Source organism: Haemaphysalis longicornis, unplaced genomic scaffold (assembly GCF_048455015.1).
Source record: "Haemaphysalis longicornis isolate Haplotype H1 unplaced genomic scaffold, Haemaphysalis longicornis Haplotype H1 scaffold_1, whole genome shotgun sequence".
In the NCBI taxonomy this organism is placed as follows: Eukaryota; Metazoa; Arthropoda; class Arachnida; order Ixodida; family Ixodidae; genus Haemaphysalis; species Haemaphysalis longicornis.
Window position 1 is genome coordinate 38763743 of NW_027526203.1, and position 24155 is coordinate 38787897.

Below are 24155 nucleotides of genomic sequence, written 5' to 3' on the forward strand. Positions count from 1 at the left end.
GTACGTAGATCAGTATATACAATTAAGAGAGTGGGTGTTCACACTTCAACGCTAGAGCGAGTTGATCCAACGACGGCCTTTGCGAATGCCTGCCACGTGCACAAAACGTCCCCACACATACGCTGAAATCTTCTTGCAGCGAGAGTCAGCTCTCTCGCCTTAAACGGGCAGCACAACTCGGCGTCACACAGCTGCTCCACATGGTGGCAGCCTGGGGAGGCTGCCCTGCAGTGCACTGTGCCCAGTGGCTCCCACCCCAGGGGCACAAGGGAGCACAAAGCGAACTGAGTCTCTTCCAGATGGGGCCAGGCGGCACTGGAAGACGGGGAAGAACACCCGAGGTCACCCGGCTGCAAGTTCCTGGAAGGAGAAGCTGCCAAGACGACAGCAATGTGCTGCTGCTGCTGCTGGTGATGGTGGTACAACGGTGCTCGGTACAGAAGGGCTACGCGTTTCGCGCCGCATCGTGTGTCCAGGAACGCTGGAACTCGACCCTGGGACAAGGAGAATAAGAAAGAGCAGACTTTAAGCAGTGCTGCATCAAAGCGACCAGAATGGGAGAGAGACACCTTCTTCTGACTTCCCTGAAATCCTGCCAATTATGCACTCGTTCTAAAAGCACAGCACAGTTCTGACATCGATACCGTGCTCCTTGTTGCATGCCAGGCTCGCTAAACACTGAGAAAGAAAAATCGATAATTTCTGACAGATCTGCCAAGATGGCTCAGTGGCTGAGAGCACTAAACAGGCACAAAGACTGCACAAGAATCAAGTTCAGATTAGAACCTAATTGTGCAGATAAGCAACCACCCTTTCCCTTCCCGAACCTCTGGAGATTGCAGAAGGTTTTGGCTACCTGCACCTTGCGCTGATAAGCCTTCTGCATCCGGAATGCGTTCTCATCACGTTGTCTAGCCAGCATAAGCCGGGCTTCTTCCCTCTCTGCGGCATTTATTCTTCTGGACGCTAAGAAACGCAGCTCCCTCAACACACAGAAAGCATACGTTAAAGCCACGCTTGCAGTTTGTGCGCAAACGTGCAGCAGCGTCTGATGTGGAAAAAACCAGATGGAATAAAGAAAGTATCAATGTTTTTAAGTGGTGCTCAGTTGAGTGATGATAAACATAGAATGATTGAAAGGTAGCCTCCGATATGGTTGTATTCGCACGTTTTGTTTATAGCGCATTACCACTTATAATGCAGATTTTCGCAGTTTCCGCGGCGTCCGTAAGATACTTATAAACGGCTTATATTGTACGACGTGTCAATTTTTTTCACTGCAGTGTTCCTTGCTTTTTTTTTATTGCACCACTGCGGTGCTCACTACACCATTTTTTTTACCTGCATTGTTTTCCTGGCCCATTCCAGCTAGCAGCGACTTGGAAATTAAGGGAAAAAAATATTGTTCTGTTATTCGAAAATTTGCAACATAAATTAGCTGATGACAGCTTGCAGTTTTAGTGTTTTTGAAGGCAAGAAATGTATGTAATTAGATTCAAAATTGCTTTCCAAAGAAATCTCCTTTACCCACTGGTCCCCTGCTAACCCAGGTCCGTCACTGTAGTTTTATTAGTTGGTAGCTGTTATAAGTCATGCACAGCCAGTGCAATATGAATGTCCTCTCATGGAATCTTTGCTTGCTACGTCTGTCAGCTAATGTAAAAAAAAGGTGGTGCCATTTTCTCATGTGGCCCATTTTTGGAGTACAGTCTACACCCATTATAACATACCCTCTTAATCCGAATAAAAATGTCTGCTATAGCTGAAGTATGCAGTATCCGACCAAGCGGGGGGGGGGGGGGGGGGGGGGGGGGGAAGGGGGGGGGAGGGGGTATACGAGCACAAAAGTGGGTACATTGACCGGTATTGCATATACAGTTAAACCTTGTATAACGAAATTGAAGGGGCGCCGCGATTTGCTTGTTATAGCCAATATTTCGTTATAGCCGTAGCCGACATTTACTGCAAATATTATGCATTGTAGTTAGCTAAAACAAAAAGCGTGCGAAATAGCATCTTGCTGCATGGCGATAGTCAGTAAAATAAACACATTCCGGAGGTAAAACGAAAAGTTACGAACCTACTTTATTGCAGTTCAAAACTCGTATTTCAAACAGACTTGGCTACGAAGAAGTCCATAATTGGACATTGATGCACCTTCCTGATGCGAGCGATGGCTCCCTCAGCTGCGGCTGCTACGTTCACGCCATCTTCACCGCCCTCGTGCGCGCCGAAGTAGCAACGCAGCACGTCCACCGCACCTAGTGCCTCCGACGCCGTCCTTAGCGCTTCTTTTCAAGCCATGTGCAACAGCGCTGACGATGGACTCTCGGTCGCTCACGATGGTGGACAGCGTACTCGTCCACCCGTCAAAGTCTCTTGCCACCTTACCACGGAGTGCACCTTACCTTCCTTCGCGCCCGATGCGACGGATTTTATCATAGCCGTCTTCTGTTCAAGCGTGATAGCCTTTCGCTTTCGCTCCCCGTCAGTCGCACTCACGTTGTTGTAAGCACGCCGGCAGTACGATAAAAGATAAGGCTGAAGACTGCCAAAACCCACGCACACACAACTACGCAGCGACGTCGGCGATACGAACAGGGGAGGAGGCGGGGGTGGAGAGGAAGGCGACGCAACCGCGCACGCCGTGTGCATTGGGGTTCTTCTCGGGCTCACCGCGGATAGTCCGCGGATTCCCTGAAGCCATAGGGGTACGTAGGAAAATCGAACGTCGGACTGCTTCTCGGGGAGCCCGCGGTGAGTCCGACACTAAATCGAAGACGAAAACGACACATTGTCTGCATACCGTGCGCAGCGAGAGGAGGGTGGGGGCCTCGCGGGCGCAGCGTCCGCATGGCGCGCCAGCCAGCTTCGTGCGCGTGGCGGGAGTTTTCAGCTGCTAATACAGTTGCCGCGTCTCAAATCCGCGTGGCGGACTGTTGTAAAATTAGCTCAAAATTTGATTTCTCAACGAAATTTGTTCGTTATATCCCGTAATGGGGAAATTTTACCTCGTTAAAATGAGGTTTTAAATACATTGGTTTCTATGGGAACTTTCAAGGGGAATTACGATTTGCTCGTTATATCCATTATTTCGTTATAGCCCGTCTCGTTATAACGAGGTTTAACTGTACATACTACCGACACTTTGTTCTTTCTACATGCCTGCAGCACCTCTGCACAGTGTTCGCGCGAGGGCAAAGAATCGCCTAAAGATCATTTCCAAAGCTTAGCACTGGCACCTGGAAAAGGCCTTCCGCACACAGTCAAGTGTGTAAAGCATGACAAGCTGAGCAAATAATGCAAGAATATACCATATTTACTTGCGTAATGAACGCGCTTTTTTTCGTGTAAAACAGAAGCAAAGTTGGGGGTGCGTTTATTATGCAAGGTAATTTTTCGGAAACTTTTTCGGGGGGACGAAAGAAGGCCCCAACGAAAAAAAATAATGCATTAGATAACATACCTTTGGCAGCAAATATACGCATACACACTTGGTCACCAAACAGCGTCTTTATTGAACTCCACTCGTCTTCGTTTGTCAAGACTTCACTTCGTAAATTCCGAAATGTCTACCGGCAGCACGGTTCCCTTCTCAACTACATACTCCTGAGCCTTTAACTTAAAACTGGCCGTGTAACTGACATTTCGGCTCATCGCCGACTGAAAGGTGCAAGACGAGCAGAAAAGCAAGTAAGTAACAATACTGACACGAAAAAAAGTAGGGCTAGACACTTAGCGGAGTGAGCGGACTGAGCGTCGTTTTGACTGGTTGTCCCACGACACCGCACCGGAGTGTTTGTTCGTTTTTTACTCCGACAGCTGGCTCTATGTTGCATGCGCGATCATCATCAGCGGGAGCGAGTGAAGTGGGTAAGCTAGAGTACGGTTTTTTGTGGGAGCGCAGGGTTGAAATGTTCGGGGTGCATTTGTTACGCGGGAAAAAAAAAAAGAAACCTAATTTTGATGACTAAAGTTGGGGGTGCGTTCATTACGTGAGTGCGTCCATTATGCAATAAATACGGTAACTAGGAGAAATTATAAACCAGCTACAAAAATCAGTCGTGGCCATGAGAATTAGCTAGGGTCTTTTAAATCCTTCATTAGGAAACAGAATTCCCCGAAACTGTTCGTCAGACAAATCGGATCGCTGCCTGACGTTCCCCCAAGGCAGCTGTCACATTTTTTATGATTTTAGTCTGGTCACTGAAACAGCTGATACGAAATAATCTGATGGACAGGTGTGAGATCGAAAGTTAGACCAGCTGGACTGCACACGGCCACCGGCAGATCGCACACAATGGAACCTACTTGAGGCATTTCTCACCTTTCTCACCTAGAGTTATGGGAACGATGCATGTGTGGGAATAATAAAAACCGAACTTCACAAAACCCGGGTTCTATATTAGATTCAAGAAAAACTGGCGAGGGCAAACTCGACCCTGGGTGGACCACTTTGCGTATTCAATAGCGCTGTTGTTCAATCCCACTGAAGTCGCGTTAATCGGCAGCGGCCTTGTCCTTGAGGGTAGAGCGGACTGCCTGCCTGGACAGGCCTGTACTTCTGGCGATGTTGGCCTGTTTTACCTCATGTTCGACAGTGTTAATTATCCTTAATTTATCCAACAGTGAAATCAGCTACCCTGTCGCTTATGCCCCTGGTCGCACAAAAAAAGGCCACTGGCACTGGCTTGGCTTGGCTGCGCCAAAGACCCGGCTGCCGATAATGTTGCCAGACATAATCAGTTTTCTTGCCGAACTAAAAGAAAAAGCACATCAGGTGCCGGCCCTGCGGAAGTCCGCTATAAACATTCAGTCGAAACAATTTTCGCATAAAATTTATTCTTTTGTAGCCGATAGTCTGCTCCAGCCGGGTCCGTTATGAGCGGAGTGGACTCCATTTAAAATGCATTGGGACCAAACAAACCAACAGAAACGGTCTGTTGTAATCGGAAGTCCACTGTTGCCGGATCCGATGTAACGAGAGTAGACTGTACTAACAGTGCAGATTGAAGTTGTTCTTTTTTGCCTTGCTGCTCCAGCAAAACTCCAGAAACTTCCTGCTGGTGCTCATTAACCTTCGAGGCTGAAAAAATCACATTCTAAAATGAGCTTACTTAGTGCTGTGTGTTGTCAGTAGTCTTAATTCTGTCTTGGGTATTTTTCTAACGGTGAGTGCTATCAAAGTGACAAAAAGATGTCCACAACAGCTCAGGCAATGCTCTGCAATTGGAGAAAATGTGTCAGGTTGGCAAGATTAACTCTACGTTAACGCTACATTGTACGTACTGTTGCATCGCAAACAAAAATGAACAGGATGAATCGTTTTGCACATGGGACAACCGAACAGTGAAGCTTAAATTTACAGTGGAATCTCGGTGATACGAATTCGGTTGATACGAATTTCGTTGTGATACGAATTTTCGAAATTCCCCCGCCAAAATGCATTGTGTGCAATGTAAAAAAATTCGGATGATCCGTACGCATTTATCACTCCGGTGCGGGTGATACGAACGCGCGAGCAGACGACTACGGCGTGGACGGGAGGCGGGAGTGTTGCTGCGGCCGTGCGGCCTTGGTTGGGTGCGGGCACAAAAGCATTAGTCCTCCCCCGTTGACGGTAATCCTCCTCATGGGGAGGTGCTGTTCCAAACGAACCGAACATTTTGTCCTCTCGACGCCTGTTCTTTCTCCCTCCCTTCTTTTATCTCCCGCTGCAATCTCTTCTCTCTGTACCTTTCGTTTGCGCTGGCTGCAGCTCGGGTACCTCTACCTTCCTTTTTTTGCATTATACTTATTTAATAAACCGCGGCAATCAAGCGTTCCCTCATTTCTGACGGTGAATACCCTCGCCATTTTGCCTTCTCCGCATTCCGTCTATGCCCTGCGCTCTACCTATCCTGTTGTCGCCTTGCCGTGTTGCCTGCCCCACTTGCGTGTCGATTATGTTGAAGCGGGAACCGTATGGAGCGTTTTCTGCTCACGAAAACACGCCGCAGGCGTGCTGACGCCGCCGCGAATACCACCCCTATGCTGCGCGTGGCGGCAACATGGCGGCGTCACCGGCCGCGAAGTCATGCGGGTAGCTCGACCGAACCGCTTCTGATCGCTCTTTAAGATGCCACTTAAGAAACAAATGAAGTCGCTTGTACAGTAAAGGAGCTTATAATGTGGGTGAAAACGACACTACAAAGCATCGTCCACGCGGTTAGGGAAAGCGCGCGTCCCCAATGGAGCAAGTCGGCAGACTACCCCCACTGCCGCGCGCGTCGCGCATCATTTTCCGAGCGAGGTAGAATCTGATGCAGGGGTGAAATCGTCGACGCAGGCGTGAAAATAACGCACGCGCAATGCCGACGCGCACGAATCGCATGTGGTTCACGCTTGAGTTCATGTGCGTGCGTCGCGTCGGCGATGAGCGCGCGTTCTTTTGACGCCCGTGTCGTAGATTTCACCCCCGTTATAGTGAACTAGAATAGTAGTATTCTAGTTGACTATACCCCTGCGTCAGATTCTACCTCGCTCGGAAAATAATGCGCGGCAGCGGGAGGAACCTGCCGACTTGCGCAAATGGGGAGGCGCGCTCTTCACGGCGGCAGTTTAAAAGCGCGCGCAGCAGCTGGTTGGGCCACCTCCGCGACGGATATTTGGTGCGGATGGTATTTTATAATGCAGTTTTCTCCAACACTGTTAGCTCCTTTTTACCGCATCAGCAATTTAGTTTGCTCCTTGAGCTGCACTTTAACAAAACGTTAGAAGCGGTCGCTGAAGCTACCTGCACCTCTTCACGGCAAGAGCCGACGCCATGTTGCCGCCGCCTGCGGCATGCGCGGCACATTTCCATTTTTTCTCGTTTTTTTATGATACGAATTTTCGGGTGATACGAATATTTTTGCCGCCCCTTGAGATTCGTATGACCGGTATTCCACTGTAGTGTAAATAAAGCCTTACCTATGTGTAGTTAACAATATATGCGCAAGCTCTGCCATCAAAAGGCATTAACTGGCCTAGATGAAGAGAACCATGTTGGGACCTACGCTGTCAAATGCTTATGGGATTCTGTAATGTGCCACCATTGTCTCATACACGAGAAGCATATACTGCTTCCCTGTTTCTTATATTAGACTGTTTGTATTGACAGCGGAAGGCATGAATTTGTGTGCCTTAATCGAGCCTGGAACCTGTCGGTTGACTACGTGCACGTACCTAAAATATCCCCGCCTGGCCCTTTGCCTTTACTGGGAAGGCGACGCTTTCGGAAGGTAACCCGGCTTCTTGGGAAAATGCACCCTTGCAAGGAACCAATAGGAAGTTGATTTTTTTCCTCTTAACCTTTTGCGTGTGCATCTCCACACAAATGTGATTTCTGTTCAATTACTGCCACTGATTTGAAGTTGCCCCGAGGCAATAGATCTCATTAGAGTTCATCAAATAAGCGAGGCCATCAAAGCCTAAGTTTTTCCCTTCTTTCACATCCTAACTGGAGAAATTGCCAGACTAAAAAATTATCCGCGGAGATAGTGGTTGTAAACAGCTGCAAGTATCCCAGTGTCTAGATTATGTTATGGTTGATATTTTTGTATGACTGCAACCGCGCACAGAGTCTGAGGGTGTCGTAGATACAAGTAAACCTGTGGATGGCTGAGTTTCTGGGTTTTCTGCATTTTAAATTACCGTGGAGAAAAAATCCTTTGTGTGGTTGTGATACCTTTACTTGTGCATTTTTTTTTTCATTCCTGGAAACGTATTTTCCTCTCACTACTGTGTATTGTCTTTGTTGTGCATTACTCACTGTTTATTATTATATGTGTGTTGCAAAGAATGATGACAATTTGAACTTGTTCCGTTTAGTGCCATGCAATAAATATTTCTTCATTTATGACGTGTCTCTTTTATGTGGCTCGGCAACATGTGAACACACGACAGAATTCTTAGCCAAGTGTGAGTGGTACTGTAAATTGCAATTTCACATTTTCAGAAAAAGGTTTTTTTTTTGTAGAAGCATACGGGCCCTAAGCCTGAGAGTGATATATTTAAATAAACACTAATTATTGCATGAAAGCGTCCAAATACCATACCGATGCCCGTCGCCGTGAGCAGCGCTTTCCAGTCCTTCAAACTACCCGCCAAAATCGGTGTCTGCGAAACCGAAACCGAAAGTGAACTATGAAAGTGAACGAAAGTATGGCTAGTAGTTTGGCTACCCGGCCGCTCGGTGCGCTACACTACAGTACAGTCATTCGGCCGCAGGGCTCTATGGGAGTGTCCACTCTTACCAGTATTTCTTCCTCTATGATGTCACTCAGAAACTTAAAGGTGCGTTGTACAGGAATCATGGGATCATCCGCTACAAACAATGCTGGGTGTAGTAGAATGTGTTGTCTGTAGAGGTCGGCGAAGTGTTTCTGTCATGTTGTGTGGAGTGCTTTGCATTGAAGTAGCACATGGATCACGGATAGGCCGTCTCCACACCTGCTACACAGGGGTCTTGGAGATCCCGTGAGCAGGTAGGAGTGCGTTGCATGCATGTGGCCTATCCGTAATCGAGCCAGGGTAACTTCATTGTGCCTGTTGTGTGTGTCAGTGGTGTATGCTCCCAAGAGTGTCTTTATAACGTGTAGTTTGTTGTCTGCCTGTTCTTTCCAGTGTGCTTGCTATATATTGCGAAGGTGTTGTCTGATGTGTGACTTAAGGTCAGTGTACGGTATTGTTGTTATGTCCACTGTGTTTGCAAGTGCAGCAGCAGCGGCCATTTGATCTGCTGTCTCGTTTCCGGCGATCCCCGAGTGACCTGGCACCCAGCATACGGTCACTTGAAGACTTAATGCATATGCTGACATAATGGTTTTGTAAACTACATGAATAACATGGTTTTTACAAAACTGCTTAGATGACAATGCACGTACTATACACTCAAGGAATCTGTGAAGATGATGGACTTGGGAATTTTATGATGAACTATGTGCTTTAAAACCCGAAATATGCCATAGGCTTCAGACGTAAAAATGCTGCTTTTCGAGTTTAAAGTGTTAGATTCAGGTCCGTGCGCAGCACACGACACGATGCGGGCTGTTTTTGACGCGTCGCTAAAAGATTCTGCACACTTGTATTTATCTTGAAGGAACAAGAAGTTCTGAAGAATTGCAGTTGTGGGTACTCGTTTTTTATTAATCGCTACAAAGGACAAATCGCACGACACGGGGCGCAGCTCCCATAGTGGTAAAAAGTCGGAAAGGGTTGATTTGTAGGTGTCTGAAAAGGTGACAGATAATTCTGACACTTCCTGTCTCACCCTATGTGAGAACAGAGCAGAGATAGATGGACGATTAAGAGTTGGGACATGGGTGTATCACAAATAAATGGTTTGAAAGGATGGTGGGTTATTGACGAAATTTTAAAAGCGTACAGAAGATCTATGTATCTATGTATGTTCGCTAATGATCTAGGGACCATTTATCGCACTCGACGTATAGGCTTTGTACGGGGCTTGTACGGAAAGCGCCAGACGCGAGGCGAAGCCCCAAGTGAAGCACTGGGTCTAGCATTTTCAGCGCTGTTTTTGTTGCCGACCCATAAACCACGCTCCCATAGTCCAAGCGGGACCCCACCAAGCTTTTGAAGACACGTAAGAGAAGTTGCTTGTCCGCGCCATAGGAGTGGTGTGAAAGGACCTTAAAGGGACAGACAACCGATTTTTCTCGCGTATATGTTATCTAGCTCATATGAAAGCCAGCGTTTTATATAGCCCGGTAACAACAAGCAATTTTTAAACAAACTAGCGGAAATAATTTTAATTTGGCAGCAAACTTCCTGAAATCGGAAGGGTGGCGGTTCGTAGTGTCGAAACTTGACACTACAATATGTGTCCCTGTCACGTGACCTGCAAACCTAGCAGCTACTGTAACTGCTGAAACGTTTATTTACATATTGAAAACCTTTTAACACAAGTATTTGTACAAGCTTAAATAGTACATGTATTTCTAAACATTACTTTGAAAATTCTAAAGACACGCCGCCCGCCGCCGCTGGGTTGCTCTCAGTGTGGCTAACTGAGCCACCATGCCCAGAATCAACGGCAGCGTTCAGTAAACAGACCCAGCGAAGGAGCTTTGACGATTCTGTCTGAGTCAGGGGCGTTTGTTTTGTCAAAATATTTGATTTCAGTCTCCAAATACGCCAACGGCAGCTTAAAAAAAAAAAAGAAAGAGTCGCGCCCGGGGAGAATCGAACTTCCCGCCTCCACAACGTGAAGCCAGATTCTACCTGTCGTCTACCCCAACAGATGGCGCATTCGTGCAAAATAGACCCTTGCATTAAAAAAACACATAAAAGAACAGGAAAGCCTGCGATTCACACTTTTCTTAGCTGGGAACAAGGTTTTAAATATCGTTTTTTATTTCGCATACAGACAAAAGTATGTTGCCGAGCTACTCTATATCATGGTTGCCAGCATTAGTTTTGGGAGGGACACATACGGCTTGTAGATCAGAAAATTCGATTTAAAAAGTTCTAGAGCGTTATCAGCAAAACCGTTTCTCGTCAAGGTGCTTTAAGTGATGCCCTTTCATTTGGGATAGAGAATATATACTCGACAAAAATCGGTTGTCTGTCCCTTTAAGTATGTTTATTGCTTTGAGGCATTTATGTTTTAGTTGTCTGATGTGAGGGATGAATGTTAGTTTCTCGTCTAATACGACGCCTAAAAAATTTGTGTTCCTTTATTACAGGAATCAAGTCACCATTCAATTTAATTTCAGGGTCGGGTTGGATACCGCCTCTTTGAGAAGACGACGCAGGTACTGTTGCCAGAATTAATCCCAAAACCGTTTTGATCAGCCCAGCGAGCAAGCTTGTTTGCCCCAAGCTGGATCTGTCGTTCACATATGGACATATTACACGATTTAAATGTTATTTGTATGTCGTCCACATACATCGAACAGGAGATTGTTGGTGGCAATGCCTTACGAACTGAATTCATTTTGACTATAAACAAAGTGCAGCTCAAAACACCACCTTGAGGCACGCCATTCTCCTGCACGTGAACGTTTGAGAGTGCCGAACCAACTCTGACACGAAATGTTCGTAAAGATAGGTAGCTGGACAGAGTGTTCAGCAAGTTACCAGATATACCAAAGGATTTGAGATCTCTAAGGATGTCATAGCGCCATGTAATATCATATGCCTTTTCAATATCAAAGAACACGGTCATGCAATATTGCTTATGTAGGTAGGTATCTCTAACGTAAGATTCTAGAGCTACTAGTTGGTCATTTGTAGACCGCCCCACCCTGAACCCTGCCTGGCAGCTCTCGAGAAGACCGTTGTACTCAAGAAAGTACACGAGTCTCCTGTTGATCATCTTCTCGATAAGCTTTCCCAGGCAGCTTGTGAGGGCGATAGGTCTATAACTGGTGGGACAAGAAGGGTCCTTACCCTCCTTCAGGAACGCCACTACAATAGCCTCCCTCCAAGATTTTGGGATGTGCCCCGAAAGCCATATGTTGTTGTATAGGTGTAGGAGTGTTTCAAGAGTGTCTGGGTGTAAGTGTTGTATCATGGTGTATGTAATCTTATAGCATCCTCGATTAACTGCACCGGTGCACACCGGGGCACACTGGTGCGCCTTTTCATCCTCGATAAACCGCACCGGTGTGCACCGTCCGTCCTCGATAAACCGGGGCGCACCGTCGTGGGGCAATTTTCGGTTGCACCGCCGCGCACCAAGAGAGTCGACGGTGCGCCGGGGCGCAATCCCGAGATGCATCGCGGACGACGCCGGCGAAGGGGCTTCCTCCGCCGTCTGCTGCAGCGACGGCGCATCGCCGCACTGGTGTCAAGGCGGGAAGAGCTCTGTATTGTTGCTGACAAGGATGGCGTGCTTGTGAATTGATCGGGCACCGATGCGACAGGCTCCTAACGGGCGGTAACAACGGTCAGAGATTGTAAATGAGGACGCGAACTTTGTGTACTTCAAAGACGGCTGCATGCATTGCCAGACAGTTGGGGATTGACATTCATTTCGTTCGATCAAATTATCATGAACCGTCACCGGAAAGCCTAGACGATGAAGACCTACTTGTTTTGCTGTAACGGAAGGGCGGAACAAAACAGGCACTCGCATTATGGCTCAAACGAAGATGAGAAGCAGCTTTATGTATAGCTGTTTAGTGGAAGCGGTGGCGGTACGTTGTTCCGCATGTGTGACGGATTTAAGTTGTGCGTACATATAATCATTGGCCTTCAATAAATACCACTTTCTAATAGCGCTGTGTCTCATTACAGTGCTGTATTGCTACTTGTGAACGTTTTTATGAGTTAATTTCTTAGATTAAGAGATGGCGCCTGGGTAGAACCGCCCCGTTTGTCCTCGATCAACGCTCCGTGCCGGTACGCACCGTCGAGGGGCACTGTGCACCGCGCTGGTTTTAGGGGCAACACCGGTGCGTGTTTATCGAGGACGCTATTATCTGCGCCTGGAGCTGAAGGTTTACATGTGCTCAGGGCAGCCCTCAACTCATAAAGTGTAAATTCAGAATTGTAACCAGATTTTGACCTGTTATTGTCATGTAGGGACTTCTTTTCAGAAGTATTTTTATGTTTCAGGAAAGTGTTTGTGTAGTGTGCAGAGCTGGAAACGTGTTGGAAGTGTTGTGCAAGTGTGTTAGCCTGGTCTTCGAGTGTGTCCCCTGTTGTACTGACCAGGGGCAGGCTATGTGTATGTTGTCCTTTAAGTTTGCGTATTCTTGTCCATACCTTGTGTGCGTCTGTGTACGAGTTAATGGATGTAAGGAAGGTGCGCCAACTCTCTCTTTTTGCCTCACGGCGCACACGTTTTCCTAACGCCTCGGCCCGTTTGAACAACAAAAGATTACCCGACGTGGGGTACCGACGGAGGATACCCAACGCCTTGTTCTGGGCCTCTCGCGCCCGCCTACAGTCCTCCTTTCACCACGGCCTCCTCTGATTGCGCGGGGCACCAGAGGCGTGGGGAATGGACTTCTCGGCGGCGTCGCGGATGAACGCCGTGAGGAGTTGGGTAGCTTCTTCAACGTGTAGGTGTTCAATGGATGTGTGGTGCAGTTTAGATGTTTCTGTAAATGTACTCCAGTTCGCTCTATCTTCATTGAACCTGTTATGGGAAGGTGAACTGTTCGAGCCTTTACCTATGTGTGTTAATGTGGTTGGGAAGTGGTAACTACCATATGGGTTAGTGCCAACATCCCGCTCAAGAGATGGAAAGAGTACTGCAGAGACAAGTCGGGGTGTGAATAAGGGTTGTGTCTTATATTATGGTATGTAGGCTTGTTTTATTGAATAGGAATGCTCCCGAAGATGTAGATAGTTTTCAATAAGCCGACCTCGGGCATCCCTGCGAGCAGAGCCCCAAATATAGTTATGTGCGTTGAGGTCGCCTAAAAGAATGAAAGGTCCGGGTAGCTGATCTACAAGGCCCCCGAAATCCGAGCTCAAGAGCTGGAAATCAGGAGGGATGTAAACCGAGCATAGAGTTACTAGCCTATTGAAAATTATGGTACGAATGGCAACAGCCTCAAGGTTGATTTGTAACTGGATAGAATGACACGCCAAGGACTTTCGGGCAATGATGGCCACACCCCCGGAAGATGTACCACCACCATCCCTGTCCTTCCTAAATACCCGGTAACTATTCAAAAAGTTTGTATGTTTGGAATTTAAATGTGTTTCTTGTATACACATGACACTTGGCTGATTGGAATGCAGTAACTCATAAACATCATCAAGATTTTTAAGAAGGCCTCTGCAGTTCAATTGCATGATATTTTCTCTTCCCATTATTAAAGTTTAGATCTACTGGAGTATGTGTGTGTTTATGTGTCGGCTTTCGGGGCTTGTACTCTTGGAGGGAGCTTTTTGATTTTCTCTACTGACCTGGACGCCGGAGCCCGTTCCTTCCGCCGTGGTGCATGCCGGAACGGCTCAACGTCTAGGTCGTCATCTGAGGCCAAGGGGGTGCCTAGTGGACTGGGCCCCCTAGACTTGGACTGGGCATCCTTTGCGGTGCCCTTCGTTTTGGCCGTGACAGGCAAGGGCGTCAGGAGCATTCCGGGTGGCACAGGCGGTGCGGCGGAGGTGGGAACTGCTGCGGTTTCCTCCAGCTCCATCTCCTCCGGGCCCTCGCATGTGCTTCGGGCCGGTGGAGAGGAGGAAACAGTGGGGGCAGCAGCATCCCCACCGGACGTGGATGCCACCACAGCCGCTGCTGGCTTAGCGAGCGGCGCGGAGGCAGGTTGGGCCGCCGGAGGCAACCCAGGGGGGGGGGACCAGGTCCGACTTGCGGTACTGGGTCCCCGCCGAAACAAGACACCGCTCCGCCCACCAGCGAGCTGCGTCGGCGTACCTGCCCAGAGGGAAGGAGGCGAACCTCTTTCGCGCCTCGGGGAAGGAGATGTTCTCGGTTACTTTCACGTGGATTATCTTCTTTTCCTGGTTGAACTTCTCACGTTTTCAAGAGTAGGCGGCATGGGGTCCCTGGCAGTTGGCGCAGGTGAGGGTTGAAGATGGACAATTGTCAGATGAGTGATCATGCTGGGCGCACTTTGCGCAGGTCAGACGGCCACGGCAAGAGTTGGTGCTGTGCCTGAACCGCTGGCACTTAAAGCAGCGGCGGGGGTTAGGGATGTATGGTCGAACCGAGCATCGAATGTATCCTGCGTTAATGAATTCTGGTAGTGTTGATCGATCAAAGGTTAAGATGAGATGTTTAGTAGGAATTTCTTTGTCTTCTCTGCGTATCGTTACGCGCCTCACTGCTGTTATGCCCTGACTTTTCAGGCCCTCCAGCAGATCGCTTTCAGTTTCAGTCATGAGGTCAGGATCTGAGTCACGCCCTGTGAACTGTTAAGGCTTCGGTGGGGCGTGACCGTGATGTCAAGATCTGCAATGCGTGTCTGGCTCAGAAGATTTGTTGCCTGCTGCTGGTTATTGACTTCGACCAACAGTTCTCCCGTTCTCTGTTTCTTTGCTTTGTAGGATTTTCCTATTATACCTTCTGTGAACTTTGTGATCAAGAAGACGAACAGAGAGGCAACAGGCTTTTCTTTTTCAACGGATTGAATGATCAGGAAGCGGGGATAGTTGGCTGGCTTTGGGATTGAGATCGTTGGTAAGGACGGAAATGATACTTCAGTGCGGCCCCTTTTCAGGGACCGATCCCGTTTGGAGGGGGGGTTTGAGAATACCATACAGCATGTATAGACGGTATTCGTTGAAAAGTTTAGCGGTCAATTTCTTCACTTGGCAACACTGGAAACGGCCACAGACATGGCCAATGTGCCACTGACACGGCGCAGCCTGGGCCACTGCGGCCACACACCGAAGAAAAAAAAAGACACCGGCGTGCGTCATCTGCTCCGTTCCAATCCGATTCTAAACTCTGGCGCCAATAGAGATGTTATTAATCGCACTCACAGTGAACTTGACGCAATACTTTAGCTCCATTCGATTCAGACGCAATTCCCTGCAACGCCTGCACCGTTGCACGGTGCGCTGCACCAAAGCGCTCGATTCGCCGCTGCAGGAATGGTGCCGTGCACCGTGTCGCTCGATTGCTCATGGTGCTGCAGCGGTGCCGCCGCGGTGCAGAGAACCGCTGTACCTGCTATGGAGGAGGTGCAGCGATTCGGTGCCGTGAGCGTTGGGGCGTTGCGGGTTGGCAGGCGGCTACAGGCAGTTTCGGCGACTGCCTGAAAATGGCCGTCAAGCTCGAAGATGCGTGGGACAAGCTTAGCGTCGCCGCTGATGCGTACGACGCAACCCAGATGGCCGTAACCATCCAGTTGTAGAGGACGACAGGTGAGGTAGCAGACGACTATGCCTACACCTCGCTCGATTGTAAACATGCAGGGGCGCTAGTGACGGTGCAACCATGACGCACGGCACCGCGGAACCACGCTGCTGCACTGCACCGGCACCACAGAACTTCCTCTGCAACGTTGCCGAGCACCCCTTCTGAATCGAATAGAGCTTTTGTGTTCGGCGAAGAGTTCGTAACGTGAAACACAGTCATGTGTTTCACAGTCGTGCTTAGCAAGGACAAGTGCCGCCATCCCGCGGAGCCCGACGTAACGAGTGACGGCGCACTTAGACGGCTGCATGGAGAAGAGGGGTGCCTGATCTGCGGGCCGTGCGCACGTCGCCTAGCAACAGACGCTTGGCCACAGATATGGGGCGATTCCACGAGAGAACGAACATGCGTGTACACGACCATTTTTTGTTCATTCTTGTTTTTTTATTATATATGCGCGCAATATGGAAACCCCCGAACATCAAGTTTGTTTTCTCCTGAGGTGCGTAGTTCGGGAGAAAAAAATGTTTGAATGTGCCCGGAGCGCAGCGGTGGTTTCGGCAACTGCAGATTTTTCCAAGTTTGCGTCTCTGTGTACGTCAAGGAGTACAAGGGGTGTGTATAAAATGTTTTGGACCATAAACTAGACCAGAATGCTAATCTGTATAACGCAAAATCAGCGTCCTGCAGTGAACAAAAAATTTAAAAAAAAAATCGTGAAATCGGCCCAGACGATAATTTGTTAGTGTTTTTGACGCCCCCTATCTACATTTCTTCTTTTCTGAAAAACTTGTAAGTCGGCCATTTTATTGGCCATACGTATCTGCACGTATAAACAAAAGATGGTGTTTGTAGAAAATTTAGAAGTACTAAAAAAAATTGAATAACTTCGGCTCTTTTTCAGAAATTGCGCAAATTCAAAACTCAATATAAAAAAAACCCCATACTCGATTTTCTTCAAAATTGCGAAAATAAGACTCCTTTACTTGGACAACAAAACTGTGGAAAAACATGTTGCATCATTTTGTTGAGAACAAAGTTATAAGGGGCCAAACTTGGGGCTCGCACGACGCGTCTTGGCGCGCCGCGGTAAGTTCTGGCCGCTGTTGCCGGACGTTGCGCGGGTGTACACGGGCGGTAATTCATATTCCACTGCCACATGCCGGCACGGTCAATCTCTCTCCAGTATTCCCAAACGAAAAAAACTATTCTGGAGATTCTTCTGTTTTTTTGTTTTTTTTATCCCGCCTGTTTCCCTAATGTGTTCTTTAACGAGCTAACTTTCTGGTCGATATCAGTTCGAAAGCGCTCCTTTGCGGCGCCAGTATTTTGCGGGATGCAAAAAAAAAAAAAAAAAACAAAGGTTCCTCCGATGCGCAGGCAACCGAAACAGATGGCGCTCGGGCAGTTACAAGGGAGGGAATGGATTGACCTTCAGACCCTAATCAGTTCCCCACCACGACGGGCGCATTTCCGCTGGTGGTGCATGGTGCGCTGGCGTCAGTACAGGGTATCCCACCGCATTCTTTGAGGCAAACATGAGAGAACGACCTTAAAAATAACTAAACAGGAAACACACACCTGCACCACGGCTTACGAGGCCGTAGGAGGCTTTTCGGAGACGCCACGTGCACGCGAACCTATTTTACTGGAATGAGAATCAGGTGCGGTCGGGTACCTGGCTTCTTGACGTATTATTAAATTCCGGTCTGTTGTCATATTATTGCCGTATATTTATTGTTTAGTCACATATCACAAAGGCGAAGCGTACATTACAGTATTACTAGCGATTTTGATACGCTTGCGTACGAAAATTGCAGTAAGGGGAGGCTACTGCCCCGTCCTTTTCTGTCCTTCAACTCACTGGTTGATGGGCTCTCAACGGATGCTTGCCTTTGCTTTACTCTTGCCATATTTTTGTTTGCTTTTGACTCCTCCCCTTAAAAGTTTTTTTTTTTTTTTTTTTCATAGGTGGATGCTTTCGTTTGTGCCTAAGTGTTTGCACGTGCATTAGTGCGCGTGTTTGCTTGCTCGACTACCCGCACACTCTTATCCAGATAGATGTGGCAGGGGAAGCCTAGCGGATGTTGTTCTGAAAAAAAAAGTATGACTCGTTCACCCACCCACAGTTCATTCCCGCCCAAGTCTTGCACTCACCCCAGCATGAAGTGTGCGTCTGCGTTTATTGTGCGAATGCCGACCTGTCTGCTTTGGCCCTGCAAATTGTTACAGGGGTTGACCGAAGAAAGAGCAACTTAAAGGAGCTTTGTCTTTGCACCTCACCATCGACGCAGTGTTTCTTGGGCGCGTGCCGGCAATTCCCAATGGCCGACAACCTTACCATATCCGCTTTGGGCGTTTCGGACGAAGAAGACGTCACATACGCTGTATGGGAAATTGGTTCTCTGATAAAAAAGAGTCTACCGCCAGCTGCATTCGTGAAGGAGCTAGGCAAATGGGTCACCAAGTGGATTTCCCATGACTCTATTAGGCGGACCCAGGCCATCGCCATAAACGAAGCGAAAAGATGCGAACGGCGATCAAGCATTGTACTGCACTTCGACTTCTCTGAAAATTGGACAGTTATTCTGCCAAATGAAGTCCAGTCGTACCACTGGCACAAAACACAGGTTTCACTGTTTACGTGCGTTGTAACTACAAGAAAATCAGTTCAGAGCTTCGCAGTAGTTAGCGATCACATGCAACACGATACCGCACATGCATGCTATGCGCTCGCTCCACAAGGTGCACGAATGCCTGGAAGAAAGTGCCCCTGTGTACAGCTACGTTGTTTACGTTAGTGACGGTGCAGCCAGCCATTTAAAGAAGAAATCTCAGCTGTACGAACGTTCCAGAGCAAACTACACGTCTGCGAAGTGGCTGTGCTTGACTGTATGAGCGCCCTAGGAAGCTGTGGTGCAGATATTATAAATATTTTACTTGAGTTGTATTCTCACACGTATGCCTTTTGCTGTGTTCCTGACTGTAAATAATTAATCACGATAGTCTGACAGCCAATTTCCAAACTTGTGTCTTTTTGCTTGAATAAATATTCTTGTGAAAAAACTGAAATACCTTCAGTAATTTACTCGTGCTGTGACCGAAGCGCCATAATAATAGAAAATTTCGACCACTCCTACCACTTCTACCCGATATAACCACCGGAAAAACTTTTCCTGTTGTTTCGAATCCTTCTTTCCTTTCCCTATAAGAAGAGTGGCATTCGCAAAGGAGCGCTTTCGAGCTGGTATCGGCCAGAAAGTTAGCTCGTTAAAGAACAAATTAGGGAAACAGAGGCGGGCAAAAAGAAAAAAAAAACAAAAAAAACAGAAGAATCTCCAGAATAGTTTTTTTCGTTTGGGAATACTGGAGAGAGATTGACCGTGCCGGCATGTGGCAGTGGAATATGAATTACCGCCCGTGTACACCCGCGCAACGTCCGGCAACAGCGGCCAGAACTTACCGCGGCGCGCCAAGACGCGTCGTGCGAGCCCCAAGTTTGGCCCCTTATAACTTTGTTCTCAACAAAATGATGCAACATGTTTTTCCACAGTTTTGTTGTTCAAGTAAAGGAGTCTTATTTTCGCAATTTTGAAGAAAATCGAGTATGGGGTTTTTTTTATATTGAGTTTTGAATTTGCGCAATTTCTGAAAAAGAGCCGAAGTTATTCAATTTTTTTTAGTACTTCTAAATTTTCTACAAACACCATCTTTTGTTTATACGTGCAGATACGTATGGCCAATAAAATGGCCGACTTACAAGTTTTTCAGAAAAGAAGAAATGTAGATAGGGGCGTCAAAAACACTAACAAATTATCGTCTGGGCCGATTTCACGATTTTTTTTTTTTTAATTTTTTGTTCGCTGCAGGACGCTGATTTTGCGTTATACAGATTAGCATTCTGGTCTAGTTTATGGCCCAAAACATTTTATACACACCCCTTGTACTCCTTGACGTACACAGAGACGCAAACTTGGAAAAATCTGCAGTTGCCGAAACCACCGCTGCGCTCCGGGCACATTCAAACATTTTTTTCTCCCGAACTACGCACCTCAGGAGAAAACAAACTTGATTTTCGGGGGTTTCCATATTGCGCGCATATATAATAAAAAAACAAGAATGAACAAAAAATGGTCGTGTACACGCATGTTCGTTCTCTCGTGGAATCGCCCTATGGCGGCGCACACTTGGTTGCCTGCATGCATTCCACGCCATTGAATACCGAGGATAGAAGCAGGGGACGGGGGTACTTTCTTCCACAGCCTTACCCTGATAGCTGAGGAGGTCCCGGAGCTCCCTGCCTGGTAAACAGACAGAGAGCCCATCCGCCGGAGCTTGACCTGGGCCCCGACGGCCACCGTTTGAGGTTCCTACCCTTCACCTTTAAACACATCACCACGGTAGGTTACAGCTTATGTTGGGGGCTCGGGGTCCGCGGTGTCGCCAACACCGTCACCAAAATTGCTCAAGGTGCCCCGTGCGGGGCATACGCAGCTTCCTTGCCTGCTCCCAGCAGGATGACGAGCCATTCTGCAGTGCCCCTGAAGAAGAACAGAAACGAACTGCCCTTCCTGTTGCTCCTCCCCCCGTCCCAAAACAAAATCCAGCATACACCTTGCAGTGCAGGATCAGTTGGACATCAGTGTCTCCCACCAGAATGCCTCCTCCTCACAGCTGCACACTGGAGCTGGCAGCAATGCAAGGGGGAAAGCCAGAGACAGCACCCAGCTGACTGTGCCAGACGGTGTGGCCAGAGATACTTTGACCAGTACCACTGTTAGCTTCTCGGGTAAAAGCCTTCAAGCAAAGCATTGCCCAAGATGTGATAATGTGCATGATGAGCTGTGGTGTTCCAGGGTGGCAACCCACTGCCACCCCCTGCCCACACCACACTCGTGAAGCTGCTGCACAAGTTCACAAATCCTTTCCAATCATGTTCCGTACACCTCCACAGCCGGGCAGGTTAACCAGAAAGAGGGCAGTGCCAGGACCTGAAATCTCTAGTCCTACAGAAATAGTTCAGGGGCAGTATGCAAAAGTCTGTGGACAAACAGGGTAGATAGAGACTACAAACCAGCCACTTGCCTTTGTCTATGCCGATATTGAAAGGACTCTGTTATAGCAATGACTGGTTTATGGCTACAATGTGAAACGAATGCTGTAATCGAGATCCCAATGCTGCCGCACAGGCCACCGCCAGGGACGGCTTGAACCGAACGACACTCACCTGTCGAGCACCTCCCAGAAGTTGAGCAGGTTGGCTCTGTCCAGGTGGCGCTTCTGCTTGCTCAGCTGGATCACGTGCACGGCCCACTTGGCCACGTTGTGGTCCAGGGTGATCTCGTCCCACTTCAGGTGGAACGCCTTGACTGCACACAGAGGGACACAAGAGGCGGCGGCTGCAGCCCATGTTATTTTGTGACTGCTCGCATGGCGGACGTATGCAGCGTACACAGATGGGACAAAAAGCCCAAAAGTCACCATGAGCACTGTTCAGCGGCAGTCGTTTACTACGCAGCAAAAGCTAAAAATCGTAGTCGTCATGGAGGAAGTCAAAAACTGCAAGTGGGAAGATGGTACGATGATCCCTGCGTGCGACAGTGGAGGAAGAACCAAAAGAGCTTACAAGCTGCTCGCCGCGAACGCAGGTCCTTTCGTGGCCCCAAGACCGTTGCCTACCATGGGAGACGCAGCTTATAAAGTTCATTGAAAGAAGAAGTTGGGGCCATGCTGTGTCAACCAAAATGGCCCAAGTTGAAGCAAGGCATCTATCTTGAGAATGAGACCTACCTCCAGAGTTCCACGAGCCATGGTTGGTTTCACCGATTTATGAAACGGCAAGGATGGCAGACGACCTTAAAGCCAACGCTTACCAGTCTTATGAAGAAAAGCTTGTCTCGACCGCAGAAGGCAACACAATTACTTGTTTTCACAGCTTGGCAATGCTGATCAAACGCCTGTTTATTTTGATGCCATCGGACACAACTCAGAAGAAGGGCAGCAGTACGGTGAGCGTGTTGATTGGCAGGAATATGAAGTTGCGCTGCACCATAATGCTGAGTGTAATGCTGAGTGCCCTTGCCGATGGTACGAAACTGCCACCTATTCTTCTCCTGAAGCGGAAAAATCTCTCCAAGATAACGTTGCCCGCCGGAGTGGTGGTGCACGCACAAGAGAACTCTTGGATGAACAGCGACTTGGTCATGGATTGGATTAAGACAGTGTAGGAGAAAAGGCCTTGTGCGATGCTCACACGCAGGTCCACGCTCATTTTGGACTCTTTCCATGTCCACACAACTGAGGGCGTGAAGAGACACCTTTCACGCCACAGCAAAGACCTTGTAGCCATACAGGGAAGTATGACTGATGCTTCATCCTCTCAATGTTTCACTGAATAGAGCATTCAAAGCACACGTCATGCGTCTTTATGCTGATTGGATGGCTGGGTTCATACAGGCTTCAAAAGCAAAAATTCAAGGGTTTTCAAGGTCTTTCAAGGACCAGAAAACACATTTTCAAGGTCCCCATCTTATGTTTTATCTGGGAATATTTATAACTTTTTCAACACAATGCAAAATTCTGTTATTGCCCAATACCTAAGAACATTAGTGCACATTTAGATAGGGGCTATGGGTTCATGAACGCTGTCCCAGCTTTATTTTTTATTTCATAGTTTGTACTTAGAGTTTTTTTCTTTTTTTGTGTGTTTTGCTGAGGCTGTTTGATTTCAAAACTTAGTTAATGTTGCCTGCATCTCCTGCTTTATTCTCCTGCTTTATCAGCAAGCGTATCAGATGAAATTAACTCAGCAAGTGTTGCTGCAAGGCAGGATGAACTATGTACACGTCCACCATTTGCACGTAAAAGCAAACGCAGATGGAGCGTATGAGGCACAGCAAACATGCAATGAAAGGCTGTCCACAGACTAGATGGAACATGCAAGATAAAGAACAGAAGCCGGCTTTCACGGGATTGTATCGTGACATGAATTCTATTGAGGAGTGCTGCTCCCAATGTTGCCTCGTAATAATGAGAATCCACAACTCGTAATTTCACGCAATACACTGAAACTTGATTGTTACAATGTTTCTTTACATTTTTAACACCTAAAATTTACGACAAACACTTTAAATACTTGTGAAAAGATACGGCCTTTGGTTCTCTCCAGAAAAATCAAGGGTTTTCAAGGACCCCTTAAAAATTCCAGGACTTTCCAGGCCTTTAAATTTACACGTCTAAATTCATGGGTTTTTAAGGTTTTCAAGGACCTGTGCAAACCCTGCTGAAAGTCTATGAATTAATGCTGACAGGCCGCGTCTGTAGGCCTGATGTTGCGCTGTATTGTAAGTGGATCAAGGCATGGAAGGCTATTCCAGGTGAGATGGTTCACAAGAGCTTTACGACATGCTGCGTTACAAACAGTACGGACGGAACTCAAGATGACATTGTGTATGGTGGTGATGACTGTGGCCCAAGCGACAGCTCTAGTGAGAGCAGTGGCAATGAGTGCATAAAATGCATTCTGAATGCAAAACATCGGTAAATTTTTTTTTTGCATCAACAATTGTGCCACAACGGTCGAGCAGTAGCTTTGGTCCAGCCTTTCCTGCATAAAATGTGCGGGCAATACATGGGGATATATATATTTTTATTTGTGGACTGAAAGTGGGGGTGCGGGTTATAGGTGTGAAAATATGGTTCAATGCAGACCATTCATAACGTAACTGCTTATAGTGCAGGGCCAGATATAAGGTGGCCTTGCCTCCAATAGAACGAAATGCATAACCATACCGCTGAAAACGCGGTTGCCCAAAGCACAATGCTGTTTATAGTGCCATTTTTTTGGAGGGTCTGCTGACTGACTGGTGCAGCTGAGGCGTTATTTTATGGTCGCAAAACACGAGAAAGATGGCAACAGCCATTCGGTGTAGCACGTGCTCCCTACTCCCCTCCACCTTAGATACTAAAAATAAAAAAAATACACAACTTTTAGTCCTGTGTTCCGTTTGCAGTCACGTGATAACCACAAATGCCCTTACTCTTGGTGCGCCTCTGAAGATAGAGAGCCCACCGCGTGTGGTAAATTATTTCTATTAGAATGCTGGGCAGACAAGCGATTGCCCTTTCCCTTTTTGAACACCTGCAGATAGCAAGCCACGATGGCAGAGGTTTCCACTACTTGTACCTTGTGCCTTCGGCATCGAAAACGCTTCGTGCATTGGGTTTGGCACACTATAACCGAATGGTTACTGCGCCAACAAACCACTACTACTACTACTTTATCACAAACGCGAGGTGGGAGGGAAAAAATCCAGCTTGCACTCTGATTGCC

At 47.7% G+C, this 24155-nt stretch overlaps 1 protein-coding gene across 2 annotated transcripts in view; it reads right to left on the reverse strand.

The window, feature by feature from the left end:
- Positions 1–307: 307 nt before the first annotated feature.
- Positions 308–24155, reverse strand: part of LOC144175960 (parafibromin-like) — a 124354-nt gene continuing 100506 nt past the window's right edge. For both annotated transcript variants that reach the window (XM_077705049.1, XM_077705041.1), the window contains 2 exons: positions 21051–21192; positions 308–494 (listed from right to left, as the gene is read on the reverse strand). In XM_077705049.1, the coding sequence (XP_077561175.1) occupies positions 446–494; positions 21051–21192 (191 nt within the window). In that variant the 3' untranslated portion in view covers positions 308–445. The remainder of the gene's footprint in view (positions 495–21050; positions 21193–24155) is intronic.